General features: G+C 44.4%; 1 protein-coding gene across 1 annotated transcript in view; it reads right to left on the bottom strand.

Moving 5' to 3' along the window:
- Window positions 1-14,659, bottom strand: part of SORCS2 (sortilin related VPS10 domain containing receptor 2) — a 550,592-nt gene extending 535,933 nt beyond the window's left edge. Inside the window, exon 1 of the mRNA XM_021395917.1 lies at window positions 14,522-14,659. Coding sequence (XP_021251592.1) covers window positions 14,522-14,551 — 30 coding nt within the window. The 5' untranslated portion in view covers window positions 14,552-14,659. The remainder of the gene's footprint in view (window positions 1-14,521) is intronic.

Below are 14,666 nucleotides of genomic sequence, written 5' to 3'. Positions count from 1 at the left end.
TGTTAGCTACGACAGATCCCTTCTAATGCCTTTGTGGCTTAAATACCTCTTAACTAGTATGGTGACTAGTACGGTGACTGACTAAACAGTGAAGCCTGCTGTTGCTTCCTACAGGCTCTGGATTCAGAAATATTGTATGGTTAGCTTTTAAAAGCACAAGTACCATTGCTCCCATAACTAAGTGATGGTAGAGAGCATCAGTAAATTCTGAAGGATGACACTGTAAAATAGGGAGCCTTCCACAACAGGGTAGTGGTGAGGCCTCCATTCTCGTTTCTCTCTGTTAAACTGGTTGCCTGTGCAGGGAGATTGATGCAAAGATTAATTCACTCATGCCAGCTGGTTTCTCTCTATCTGCAGTGATGGTAAGTTGATCAGGATAATAGTTTCATTCCACTGATGTGCCTTCCTACTGACTCTAGTAAGGCCAAGCAAACCAGTGCAGCAGGTAGAAAGATTAAATTAACCAATCCATAGAAGGTAAGGCAGAGGAGTAAGAGAGAGAGAGAAGACAAAAACAACAAACCAACCCCTACTTGAGGAACAAGCTTGCTTTTTCTAGATGAATTCAACAACATATAAATGTTTAAGGAAAAATGAAAAAGAAGAAAAAAATAAGAAAGAACAGTGTGGAATTCAATATTTAACATATAATTCTTGAGGCATTACCCATTTTGTGCTTACTTTTTGCCATTTTGTAGGCTTCTGCCGGTCTTGTTTCCCATTACTGTGAAGCCTTAATTAACCGTGAGGCAAATGAAAGCTAAGAATCCTTCAATAATGTGTGAAATTTAAGTCAATGAAATAGTGCACCGTACACTAGCTTAGAAATCTAATCACAGCGTGGGTTCTCATGGAGCCTACAGACAGTCCACTGCAATTAAATGTTTTTACTGATATCCTCCAGCCCAACATTAAAAATTGAAAGATAGCGCAAAGCATGAAGTATTTGTAAATAAAAATGAGCAAGAAAATTTTCAAAATTTACCTTCAGACTTCTTAAAATCTAAGAAGCGGGATCATGACTTTTTAATAATTGGCCTTGAAGTAACTTAAGAGAAAAGGATTGATTTCTGTTTTAACAGAATCACTGATTTTTTTTACTGAAAAAAAGCTTAGCTTGATTTTGCCATGCAAACATGGAACAAACAAGCAGCAAATCTTGTACATATCAAAACAACTTTCTTACACAGCACAGCAGAAGATTAGCTGTTCAAAGTCAAGCACTAAGACATTAAAGGCATTTTTTCATACTTGGAAAGGGTAAGACGTGAATACTCTCAGGTAAACTTTCATAAATTAAAAATGAGACTCAATTGTTGATAAGAACATATACTGTATTGCTTAAGTAGCAAGAGAATAATAGCTTCAAGATGAAGTTAATCCTGGCTCAGATGAGGTTGTCCATTTAATGAATATTAATTCCACTTTAAATAAGCGAAGGAAAAGCTCAGTATGCTTAGAACTTTTTTTCATACAGCAGTACCATCATGCAACACTCCTAAAAAGATGCTTCAATAAAATCTAGAAAAACAAAAAGGCATCTCAAAACCACTTTTGCCATGCATCTTTCTTTCCAGACACAACACTGACTTAAGTGAAACAGCATCCCTTAAATTTCTCAAACTGGTGAGAAACTTAACAGCAGAAAAATAAATACTGTGTCAATTATGAGATGACAGATAATATTTGTTATCTTATGTAATTTGCTGGAATTTAAATATTATTTAAATCAATATAGTAAGAAATTGTTTTGAAATTCTACAGTGTGACTACAAAACACAAAATTTAAGCTACTCAGAGATCAAACTTCCAAAACCGGGCTCATTCAGATCTGCGGGAAGGATCGTGGTTAATAGAAATTCAGTACTAGCAATTTTGGCCAACTGTTACACTGAACTGTGTAAGTCCATCTTCCATGGTTATAAACGAGATGTATTTCTTCCACTCAAAAAGCTCTGCAGTGACCCCCAAGCAACAGAGTGCTGCCTGCTAGAAAAGCTGTCTGGTGAAGGGTCACAATGCAGCCAGCTGATTCTGAGGCTCTCCCTAGATATCCATGGGTCTAGCCTCTCACAGACATTCTCATGCTCTTCTTACAAACCATTCCCATAGGACAGTATCAATTGCATGTTAGACAAACACACTCAGTCCATGAACTACAGTGACTGCACCACAAGTGCACCTGCCTCAAGGCAATGGGCTGTGCCAGCACCAAGCCCCCAGCACTCCCTGCCTTCCACTGCCAGCTCAGCTAAAGCAGCAGAACTTACGTACACGAGCTGCACAGCTTCCCTTCTATGACACCTTCACACTCAGTTGCTGCCTTTGCTTTCCTCAGCTTGCATTTGTTTTCAAAAGAAGCTTCATTCATTTAAATTCCTGCAATAAGTAACAGCTTGTAAATATTTCATTTAAAGGAGAAAGAATTCACTTCCTATACGTTGCAAGAAGTAATAACGAGGTATACTTGCAAAGCCACGTACCAGAGTGACATCACCCAGATATCAGAATGAGGGGCACTAATATCGGAACTAAGCCCGAACAATGAAATCCACGGCAATCCACATTTCAGAAGTTGTGTTTTCCTCGCAATACCTCATTTAAGCACTAAATGTAACACTGAATAGATTACGATTATTTTTCAATTAAGCTTGGATGAGCAGCAGAGTAATTCCAGTGATGGGTAATGTACACATACTTATTAGATGGTATGTGCAGATTATAGAACTGGATGACTGGAAATGGGATTTTGAGTCTTTCATTTCTAATTACGATCATTTAAACTCAGCAGAAGCCTGACACAGCAGCAGCGCATTTCCCTTTGTGTCCCCAGCCTACCCCTAGATGAGTTTAAGAGATCACTTTGCAGCTTCAGGCTCAGGGCATGAGGGGAACACAGCCCTGGGGCCAGGCTGAAGTTAGATTCGGGGGACTTCTTTTTTGAACACCTGTTATTGCCATCCTCCAGAGATACAGACACTGTCATGAAGAAAGGATTTCCTTCAGCAATGCCGCTCTGTCCAAGCTTGCAGACAGTATGTGACCCAGTGTGTACGTCTATGCTTCCTGGAATGGCATCTCCCGGAGTGCTGACACGTCAGGGTCATTACCAACCACATCTCTGAAGATCTTTCCTTCTAGATGGAAAGGGGAAGATGATGCTATTTAAGCCTCAGGGGCGAGAAAGGTGATTTAATACGGAGAAGAAATGAAGGGAGAATAACAAAGGGGACTCACAGAGACAGAAAAAGAAAAGGAGGGAGGAGGAATGAGAGTCATACAAAAAGCAAACGGAAAAGTAAGAGAAACAAAAGACAGACACAGAATTTGCCCAAGGGGAGCAGAGTTTCTCGCTGAGTGACAGCGATTATGACATTCAGGTTCAGTTAATAAATACAAGTCTATTTAGTCATGGCAAAAAATGAAAAGCTTGCATATTCTGTGCAAACCCTCCACACACAACAGCCTGTAAGCCAAAGACTATGAACCCTTTATATTATTTCCTGGCACACTGTGTATGCCTACATGGGAATTTCAGTGCTCTCATCTCACTGGGCTTGACTTCTGAGCTGCCGACCCCTGTGAAACACCACGCCGGGCTAAGTCCTGCTCCCTTAGGGAGCCTCCAAGCAGTCCACAAAGCACAGCAATGCCTCAAACAGCCTTGTTGGCAGTTTCTGCGAACAAGATAAAGATTATTTCCTTCTGCAACCCTACTTTCCCATCTTCAAGAACAGTCTCTTTGCAGTCACAAACGTTAGAGCTGAGAAGCAATCCTTCACAATAATACATGCATTGATTCAAACTTCTCCTGCAGCTCTAGCATTCGTTAAGCATCCACTGCCTCAACAGAACGCACAGATCAGCCCAAACATTCCTGTGTTCACAGACTAACCAAACCAAACCCATGAGCAGATGAAGATGCTTGTCTTTCACTCAGGTCTCAAGTTGTGCCACTTTGTACCAGTTTAAGAAGTGGCATTTGTGAAGTCAGCTAAACCAAGCTAAAATTGATTGTGTGTTGATAATTCAGCAGCTACAACCTAGCTCTCACACTGATTATATACAGTAGCCTGGTATCAATCTCCCATGGCTGGTTAAGTCCTCTCTCCTTTTCCTCCAAGATTATTTAAATGAACAGAACAAAGGGCACAAGATGCTTATACAACAGATTTTAAAAATGCTGTCTCTTAGAGTTCTTCAGGATCAATGACATTAAAAAAAAAAAAGGCTCAAAACTCTGTAAATGTATCTGACTTTATAAAAATACATCTGTTTTACAGCACTTGAGGAGGAAGGAAGGAAAAGAAGACCCTGTTAGTGGCCCTCAGTGCTCTGCACAGTAGCCCTTGAGAGATGCTGTATGAAGAACGTATGTATTTCATTAGGAACTGAAAATGTGTTCGCTGAGCTACATCTTGCCATTTTTAAGCAGAGGTTCTCAATTCAGGCAAGGTGCAGGGGAACGTGTTCCTTCTACATCTTCCTTAGCAGGAGCCAGTAGTTTAGCCAGCAAATCACAAATTGGGCTTCACAAAGCTACAAAAATGCTGCACATCTGATACGCAACATAGTTTCTTGCTACTCTTCTTTTCAGTTGCTTTAAAGTTTAATAACAATAGCTAAGCCCCAAGAGAAGTTTAAAGCATTGATAGTGGGCTGCTTGCTCCAAAACTATGGGCACTTTTGCTCCATCTACACATCCTCCTCTCTCCTGCATGTGTTCAGCAGCACCTCAGTGGCTGTCACATACAAGAGAGTTAAAAATAACTGGATTCCGTCATATTCGTTTTTCCTACAAGGCTGAAAACCTCACGAAGGACAGGATGGGGTCTCAGCTGGCTCTGCCAATACTGGCCTCCTTCATCCAGGAAGAAAGCAAAGCCTAGGATCAACATCAGTAATGGCTTCCTAATTTTCTACCTCCAGCACCAACAGAACTAAGAACAGCCAGGGAGCTCAGTGTTACTCCTCTGTGCTCCATCAGCTGTACTCAGGACACAGCTCCTACTCCAAAGCCACTGCACTCCCAGCATAGATGTTTTGCATAGCCTCCATTCACTGTTCATATTTTACATCTCATTCAGGGCAAAGAATATGTTTTAAGACCCCCCTCCAAACAGCTGAGACCTCAATATGCTTGCCATTATGTGGTTGGAAAACAGGCAGGGAAACATGGGAAACCACTGATTAAAGGACAAACAAATTAACAAAATAAGAAATTTCCCTCTAAATCAAAAGCTGCAGCTCTAATGAAATCGTAATGAAATAGCTCTAGTGCCTGTGGGGTGACATCTGGGTCTGGGAGAGGAAAGCTTTTTACTTCATATGCCTGCTTGTGTCTATGCTCTAACCACATTAAATGCTACCATACCCAAGACTCCAGAGTCCTACACTTATTTATTAAACTTGTGTGGTTTACAAGGCTAAAATGAGAGAGGCCAGAAGGAATGATACTCATGAAGTGTATCCACAAACCAATATGTAGCAGCCAAATCTTATTTTAACCCTACCAGCCTCAACAGTGCCCTATAAAGTGCTCAGAGAGAACAGAGTGGGATCACTCTAAAGACCAGCTGGGAACTTAGATACGGAAGTAGGATAGCACCAGCCTGCTGTGGTCTGGGACAAAGGGGTTTAGTTAAGAGTCATTGAGATTGGAGCCTTGCACTACACATACATACACTCCCACCTACACGGGATCCCAAGCATTCACCTCTGATTTCCACTGCAGAGATCACTGCATGTGGAGGTGACATGGGCAAAAGAGCATTACCAGTTTGGTTGTGTCCAACTGCACGTGACCACAGGTCTCCAGCATCACAGCCAGGCCCCTGGACATTCCCTGGTGTTTGTCACTATAGACCCCTGAAACATTTGGCTCACAGGTTCCTGAATTGAATGTATGAAAGGGGTTAAAGAGTTCAGGGCTGTTTTCTAATCTGTGCTTGTGCTAACGGTAATGCCTACTTACGCTGAACACTCCACACAATACCTAGGAACATAAGCGGAAGAACCAAGAAAAAATATCCTGTTTTCCATAAATGGCAAGATTTAACAAGTACTGCTGCAGATTTAGATGCCTTAGACTCACAGACAGCTCCAATCCTCTGAAAAAAAAAAAAAAGCAAGGAACAAGGTATTTTCTGATAGCAAACACAGGGAAAATATCTTATTGAACTTAGACCCAGGAGGATTTTATGGCAACCTACCATCCCCTGATACAACTGTGTTTTCAATGAAGTAACAACTGTTTCTTCAGATTCAGTCACATTTAACACTGTGAAACATTGTCCAAAGCTCCACGAGTGTCTCCAACACACTCCTCCAACCCCCAGCTCCAGCCCCATGGGCATCTGTCATGCTGTGGCAGTGTAGAAATACATTAACCACACACAGGTTGTTCTTCAATACCTAAGAAAAGCAACTTTGCTGTGGCTCAGTTAGGAAGCTAGGCTAGGCACTGCTAGAATTTACAGGTGGAACAACTCAATTCCCAGCCATCATCATCGTTATCTATTGCTATTACAGAAGCACCCAAACGCTGCCACCTCGGAGCAGAGCCGTGGTGCACCACAGCCTGCTCGTGCACATGCAGGGGGAAAGGCTGCTCCTTCCCTGTGGCACTCACAGTCTGGGGAGCAGAGAGGAGACAGTAGCAGTAATAACAAATGCGTTTTCACAGACTGCAGCTTGCCATCTGCTGCATGCTGGCCAGTACACATGGGGCTACTGCTCAGCAGGAATAAGAACACATCCCAGCAGTTGGGGTTCAGAAAGGCACTGCCACCACACTTCCACACGTCACGCAGTTTTACTCTCCAGTAAGCACAGGGAAGAGACAAATTTCATAAAGTGAAGGGGAAAAGATGAAACACTAATTACATCTACTTCATCTACAAGAACAAACCTATTACAATGTTACTGCTCAGAAACCACAATAACTAGAGTTCTCCTAGTGACCAGGAAAATGACTTATCATTTTGAAATAATATATATATTATTCTATTATTCTTACTGTTCTTTTTTTGAAAACACAGATTATTATGAGCACTAGAGGGAAACCAGAAGTGAACAATAATCTGCGTGCCTGTAAATTTCTAAAAATGTGCCCATCGAATACACTGTAGGTAAATACTGCTAAATGCAGGCATGGTCTTATTCAGACGGTGCAATTAAAGTGCTAGCAAAAGTGAGTTAGAAAGAAAGAAAATGCAAAAAGCTAAAATAGAAGTTATTCAGAGAAATAATAACCAGTCTACAAAAGCAGGCAAGGTACACACAGTGAGAAAGAAGCACAGTTATTCAAGTATATGGGTAAATGAGGCGGGGGGCAGGGAACAAGTTAAATACAAGTTAAACTTCACTGAAAATGTTTTTAGCCACATACTCTTAAGTCTATTCACTGGTCTGACAACTGATGTGCCAGAGGCCAGGCATTTGAATTAAACTGGACTACAGATTAAAAGCTGCCTTGATCAAAACAAACATCAGCACAGGCATGACCTAGGAGAGTCTTTTCTTCTCCGACTCCTAGGCCGTTCTGCCAAACAGCCAAAGGAACAAAGAAACCATAGATGTGATCTCTTGATCTCCTGTAGTCATGCCTCTTTTCGATGTTCAAGCAGTAACCATTATTTTAATATCAAAGTGCCCAGCTCATTGAGAACACCAGTAGTCTTCAGTGATGGAGAATTATCGTTATCCTCACATCGCAGGTAGGAAACTGAGGCACAAAATAAGCTGTGTACTGCAAATGGTATTTCAGAGGAAACTCATGAAACTCATTGGCAAAGTTCCTCAGTAATCCCATTCAAGTTCAATTTATTCCCAAATCCCTTCATTTGGAACCTTGTGTTGTACCTCCAGCCATGCCTTACCCTGCCCTGATGCTTCCCACAAACCTGACAACGCTGCTTTGGAGCTCACAGCAGCATCAGTGGGGCTCAGCCCTATAAGAGCAGTGGCAGAGCATCCCTCTTACCACAGCAGTCTCACCCAGGGCTGACAAAATCCAATGGGATCCATAAATGTGGCACTTCTCCACTTACCCGAGCCTAGCAGATGTACCACCGCACACCTACGACACTAAGCATTCTGCAGTGCACAGGAGCAACTCCCTTTAAAGCTGCATTTATGTATGAATACTCCAAGTCATTAGGAAAAAAAAATAAAAAAGACTTAATCAGCTGTCGGAGCAGTCCTTGGCCTAAAACTTAGACCTTTGTGTAATCTCTGTCAATGAATACCCTCTAAGCAGACAATTCTGTTTGTTAAGGATACATGTAAGTAAAACTGCTATTATGAAAACGTTAGAGCTGTGGCTGTATTTTCACACAGAGGTTGTGCAACACAACCTTAGTTCCTAACTTAGTCCATAGGGAAGGAAATGCAATAAACCCCAGATATCTGGGTTAGGAGTAACTTTAAATTCTGTGTTTCACCTCAGTTAGTCATCCAGGCCCCTCTAAAATAAGAAGAGACCCAAGTTCCCAGAAGACAACTCATCCCAGCTTTCTCAAGCATGGACATTCAGACTACCACTGAAGACATCAGCCCAAGGACCAGCTCTGCCTGCTTCCCACTGCACAAGTCCAAGCTTATAGGTGAAGGCTGAGGCTATACATGACAAAGGATCCCATCTATTTCTACTTTCAAGTGTTTTTGTCATTGGTGATTTGTTAGGGTTTAATATTAGTATTGCTGGGGTTAAGGGTTGGGGATGGGAATGTTTGGTAAAGAATGTGAGACTATGGGAATAAAAATGCCAAAGGAATGTTGCAGGTCATCATGTTTCATCGTGAGCTACTGCAAGCAACCATACATTGCAGACTAATGCCAACCTATACTTCAAGCTTTTGCTTAAATGAATTTCTGCTTCCAGGAAGAGGAAGGATCCCACCTGCATTGCACTGCAGATGGTCTCACCTCATGCTAACATCCTTTGGTCTTAACTGACACAATCACAAAATATTTTATTTAGGCATATTAATGGCTTGGAGAAAAACACTTCCAAAGTCTGAGTAATTTCATGCTTTTAATTCATAAATCTGTACATACCTGCAGTATGAAATTCCCTCTGTGATATGTGATCCTGCCATCAAAAGCCTAAACACAGGTTTAATGATTGCTATTAAGCCAGATTTGGTTCATTGTGCACTTGTAATACATCACCAGTATCAGACAGGTGATTTCAATCTTATGTCTGTAGTACTTACTGCTAAATTTCCTTCCTAGATTCAAACCCCATGTACCACACTGGCTCTCTCTGAGCACCTCCCAGCATCGGCATGGCAGCACCTGCTCACACTGAGGCTGCAGGTAGCTTGATCCAATGCAAAGCAGGCAGCGCTAGTCCAACCAGCAAACCCAGGGAAACCCAGGTATGACACAGAGGGGTGGCATGGAAGGTATGTTTAAAACACATACTTACTAATTAAATTATGCATCAGTTTTAAATGCCTGCACAGGGGACAAGAAGTGCTCCTATTTTTCATCAGGTGGATTTTGCTGAAATGCAAGAGAGCTCAGCAGGCAGCAGTGTGGGCAGCATGCTGTAGGGGTGGGAGAGAGGGAAAGCGGAGGCTGGCAGAAACAAATATATGATGTCATAATATTCATATTATAATTTTTAAAAAATCCACGCACACACACACAAAAAAAAAAACGTGATTATGCCAAACTCCTCAGTTTCTTCAGTGAGCTTAAAATCAGCCTGCTTTCAGCGTGGGATTCTGTTGTTCCGTTCAAATATGATTACTGGGTTTGGTTTCTGCTTGTTTTCTATCACGCTATCATCTTAAAGATCCTCGCTGTGGGAAATTTGCCTTTCACTTCATGATACCTCTGCCATTTATCAAAGGTCTGAGCAATTAGGATTTCTGACCTCATGCTCCTTCGAGTTTCATAAAAAAGTACTCTGGCTACTCTTGAGAAACAGCACCTAAACCTCACCACAGATGGGCTTTCACCCAGTTTGGACAGATAATTACATTCGCCATTACAGATAGTGCTACAGTAATATTGAAGTCAAGGTTTCTATAGATCCCCCCAGCACAATTTATTGCCAACTGAATACAACAGAAAAACAACTAAATAAAATATCTGCTAGAAGAGTGCATTTAGTGATCACTAAACTCTACAAATCATATACTGTGAAACTGTATTACAAAGTAAATCTGTTTTTAAATTAAACACAGTATCTGTACATCAGAAAGTCTGGATCAGCTGAAGTTTGAGTGCAGTAAATGCTGTGGATGTACAAATCTTCCTTTCTGATAAGCTACTGCTAAATATTAAGTCTTGGAAAGATTGTGTGTGCATTTCTGTTTATTTCCCACAACAAAGAATCACACATTTATGAGGGATCATGACATCAACGTATGGGACAAATAAGTGCTTGCACGGGGCTTAATATTGTGACAACAAACAAAGAAAGGAAATAGTGGCACCACAAAGCTGCAGACTTGGAACTAGTTGGCCAAAGTCCTGTTTGCAACACTTTAGCAGTCTGCACGCAGCATGACGAGCATCCTAGGAATCAAAATCAACTGTGAATACAAGCCTCATTCTTCCTGCAGCTCTGTTCTGGCTTTGATGTTTTTTAAAATCAGCTAGTATTAATGCACAATGGGAATTCTCCAGGAGGGTCAAAAAGAATACAGTTTTGCAAAGAAAGTTGTTTACGTAGCACAAAAGGAAAAAAAAAAAAAAAAAAAGGCTTCTGGAATGACTATAAGGTCTCCTAAAGAAAAACAGGGATTTTTGAAGTGTTATCTATCAAAAGTGACTGTTTTCCCTAAGTCAGAATGGGTAATCTATAGGCAGTACAGTAAAGCTGGGGACATCCATTTGCAGCTGAGCACAGCAAGAGGCTGCTCCGGACACATGCTTCCTGTACCTGAGGATGCACAACTCTGTGTTGTTTATCAGTTCCACAACCTCAGCCACCAGCCCTGCCCAGAGCAATCAGTGTGCCACGACACCTGGCTGCCAGGGCTTCTGTTTATGATATTTTAAGACTGGAAAAGAAATGAGTTCCACTTGCACAAACCTCTGTTTGAAAGTATTAGTGCACAACAGATTGCTGTGGACGTAGGAGACAGAGAGCAGAAATACCAAGTGCAGGAATTCACCAAGCAGCCACACTCGTGATGCTACAGGGATCGGGTCTGCATGGCTTGCGTCACTAGCAGCAGTTGTAATTGTGCATCCCACTGCCAAGAAAGGCCAGGGAGAGGCTTACTGTGTATGGAATCCATAAATAATTAACTATCAGAATACAAAATAAAAGCAAGGAGGACACAAAGCAGGAAGCAATTTCCATACCTCCCTGCACAGCTCCCTGTTGACAAAACCAGGAGGAGCACAGTCACCCTCCCACTGATAGAAGTTCACTTTACAATCCGTTTAACCACAAATTCTGCTATCGAATCCGCCAGTCTCCCTGCTTCACAAAACTAACGGCATTATGAGAGGATCACAACGTACACAACAGACTCGTGCAGTACAGCAAAGCGGGATGAGAGAGGAACAACTTAGTTTATAGCTTCCTTAGTTTCCTTCAAGACATGCCTTGCAACCAAAAATCACATGCTCCACTGTTGGAGGCACTGGAGAATTTACAAGATGTAAGTACATTTTTAAAAGCTCCACGTGCACATCTGCCCCTGTCAGATTTGTTTTCCACCCTCAGTCCACACACTTACTTCCCTGAGGTGCTCTCAGCGAACCAGCCGTGCAGGTGAGCGTCCCTTGGAGGCTGCCCCTCGGCTTTTACGGGTATTTGTCTCCCCAGCACGGAGCACAATTTCTTCTTCATTTATTTTATTAGGTGAGGTGTTTAAGGGGATATACGGTCATCTGGAGCTCATCACTGTCAAATTTTCAGCCCTGTAGCTGTTAAGGGTAAAGAGCTAGTTGAGCTCCCTGGTTTACAAAGTGCTCAGTACCTCCAACGAGGTGCCAGATGTCTGCGGTGACACTTCAGGACTGCTTACAGCGCCTGATCCCGGCTCCAAGCAACACTCCTGTTCACAGCAGTGCTGGGGCAGAGCAGCACTCACAACACAAGTGCAGACTTCTGGGACAAGGAAGATTTCCCTGGGCCTGTGACAGCACGGTGCCAGGTCCAGGGAGCACTGGATGTTAGCATTCCTACCTCCAAACTCTCAACCAAAGTGAAATAAGCAAGTAAATATTCAAGACAATCTTAGAATGTTTTGAGTTAGGTGTTTATTTTCAAACATTTTCATCTCACATACACAGAGGCAACATAATTCACTCCAAACCCTTTAAACCCATCCTGCTTCCTCTGGGCTTAATGCATTTCTTTCACTTTCTTTCCAGGGGGGAAAAAAAAAAAACCTACAGACTCTTTACAAATCACTTTTCCCTAGAAGCCTTTGTTAAAATCAGCTCTTCTACTGGAAGCGAGCAATATAACAAAGCTAACAAGACAAAAAAGTGCAGAAAGAACTGCTGACAGCCATATTTCAAAATATCCACAGCAAAAAGGCTGCTCCAATGGGGCTGGGACAGCAAAGGCTTTCATTACCTGGACACTTCTTCAAACCCAGGCTCACTTGGCAGCAGTCACCTGGTGGCAGGTAAGGTAAGAGCACACTTTTTAAGTAACTGCAAAAAAGTATGTTGTATTCAATGTGGAAATGCCATGGAGAATGCCTCCATGCACACGGGATGAGAGCACCACCCTGCAGTACTGAATTTGCAGACAGTAAACAAGCAAACACAGAAGAACTAAGAAGTTGCATCTACTTTCATTCATTCTGACACCTGCCATTTATCTTTGCTTTTGAACAGACTACTTCAGGCTGCACTAGGGAGTGAACTGTAGCATCCTAGAAAGAAATAATACCATTGTAGCAATAGAAGCCTCGGCTGCAGCATCTGTTACTAAATCTTTGCAGAGAGGTGAGGAAACCACTGTTATAGCCGTGGATCAGCAAGGTTCTGCTACGTTCATTTCACGGTTCCAGACACTTTGTATGAAAGCTGTTACCTGTCTTTTATGTCAAAAAAATGAATTTATGCAAACTTTTTAATACTGAATCCTTCAAAGCAGAGATACTGACAGCCCGCAGTGGTCCACAAAGAGGAGACAGCAGCAGCCCAGCAGGGAGAGACGGAGGAAGGACAGAATCCGGAGGAACGACAGAATGCGAGCGGGTGATGCTGCCGATTTGCAACCCGTTCTGCGAGAATGAAACAGCCATCATCGCACAGCGCCTTCCTGAGCGGCTCGCAAACTGCTTCTGAAAGCGTCAGGCGCTGTGCCGACTCCGACCCCGACACACAGCAGCGCGAGGAGCTCCCACAGGATCGCTAACGCAGCGCAAGGGACCGCCGCACCCGCACGGCGCAGCCGGGCAGCCACGCACCTCGGGTGGCAGCGGGGCAGGAGAAACACGGGACTCGATGTCCTACAGAGAGGACGACAACTCGCACATCCGCACCAACTACAGAGCAAGTGCTCCAAACCGAGCCAAGTTTAAGCAAACTTTACGCTAAGCTCACAAAGTTCAATCTTAGCTGAACTACAGCAAAAACCCACAGGAGTTTTCAAGAAACGCTCAAATCCTCCAGGAGAAAGTTGGTCTTGAGCCTCCATAACAATATTTTCCTGCACAAACAGTGCAAGGTGTCGTGCCATGCTTCCCTACGATGCACACTGTTAGGATGCAACGTTTTAGCGCCGAATAAATTAGAAGTCACAAATCCCGGAGATCATCCGTGCGAGCGCACAACCGCTATGGGCCGGCACATAAAGAAGCGAGGACAGCTGACACTGAAAACGAGTTAAAAGCAGATCACCCTGAAAGTTTCTGCCTAAAATCGGGAACTAAATAGCCGAGGGACGGCACGCGGCTCCAACCGAGAAAAGTTGCGGCCGCTGCCGACGCTCCGCCACGAGCCCGCTCCCGGTGCACGATCCTGAGCCGCGCCTGAGGCTGCGGAGCTCCTCGGGGCGCTGCGGTGCTCGGGGACGCACGGGAGCTTCCCGGCCCTACCCGGCCCCCCGCGCTGCCCCCGGCGCGGTGCAGAGCTCCCATCGATTTCTGCTCCGCTTCTGTTTTGCTTGCCGGTGCTTGAGCGCGGCGCGGCGGCGACGGGAAAGCTGCGTGGGGCTCAGAGGGATGCGACCGAGCCGCGGCAACCGAACCCGGGGCTTTCAGCCCCTCGCCTCCGCTTTGCCCGGGGCTCGCCGCCGGACAGCGCTCCGGGGTCGGGGTCGGGGCCGGGGCCGAGCCCTCCCCCTCCTTCTCCTCCTCCTCCTCCTCCTCGCTGTGCACCGGCCCCGTGCGAGATGCGCGCTCGCCAACTTTGCAAACTTCTGGGCGAGCGGCGGAGGCGCTTCGCCACCCGTCCGCCCCGCGGGAGCCCCGGGCACCGGGAGCGGCGAGCCCGGCGGGCGCCGAACGCCGCGTAACTTGCGGGAGCGAAGCCCCGGCCAGAACGGGGAACCCCCCGACCCGCTCGCTCCGCCCTTTGCACTCACGCTGCTGTTCTCGCCCGTCCAGTGCACCATCGCCTGGTTGTGAGACGCGTCCCCTTTGAGCACGAAGGAGGTGCTGAGCAGCGAGACGCGCTCCCGGCCCGCCGCCGCCGCCGCCGGGGATGCCCTCCGGGAGCGGCCGCCCCCC

This window comes from Numida meleagris, chromosome 4 (assembly GCF_002078875.1).
Source record: "Numida meleagris isolate 19003 breed g44 Domestic line chromosome 4, NumMel1.0, whole genome shotgun sequence".
NCBI classification, from domain to species: Eukaryota; Metazoa; Chordata; class Aves; order Galliformes; family Numididae; genus Numida; species Numida meleagris.
The sequence above is the reverse complement of the archived record's forward strand: the minus strand, read 5'-3'. Positions and strand labels throughout refer to the sequence as shown.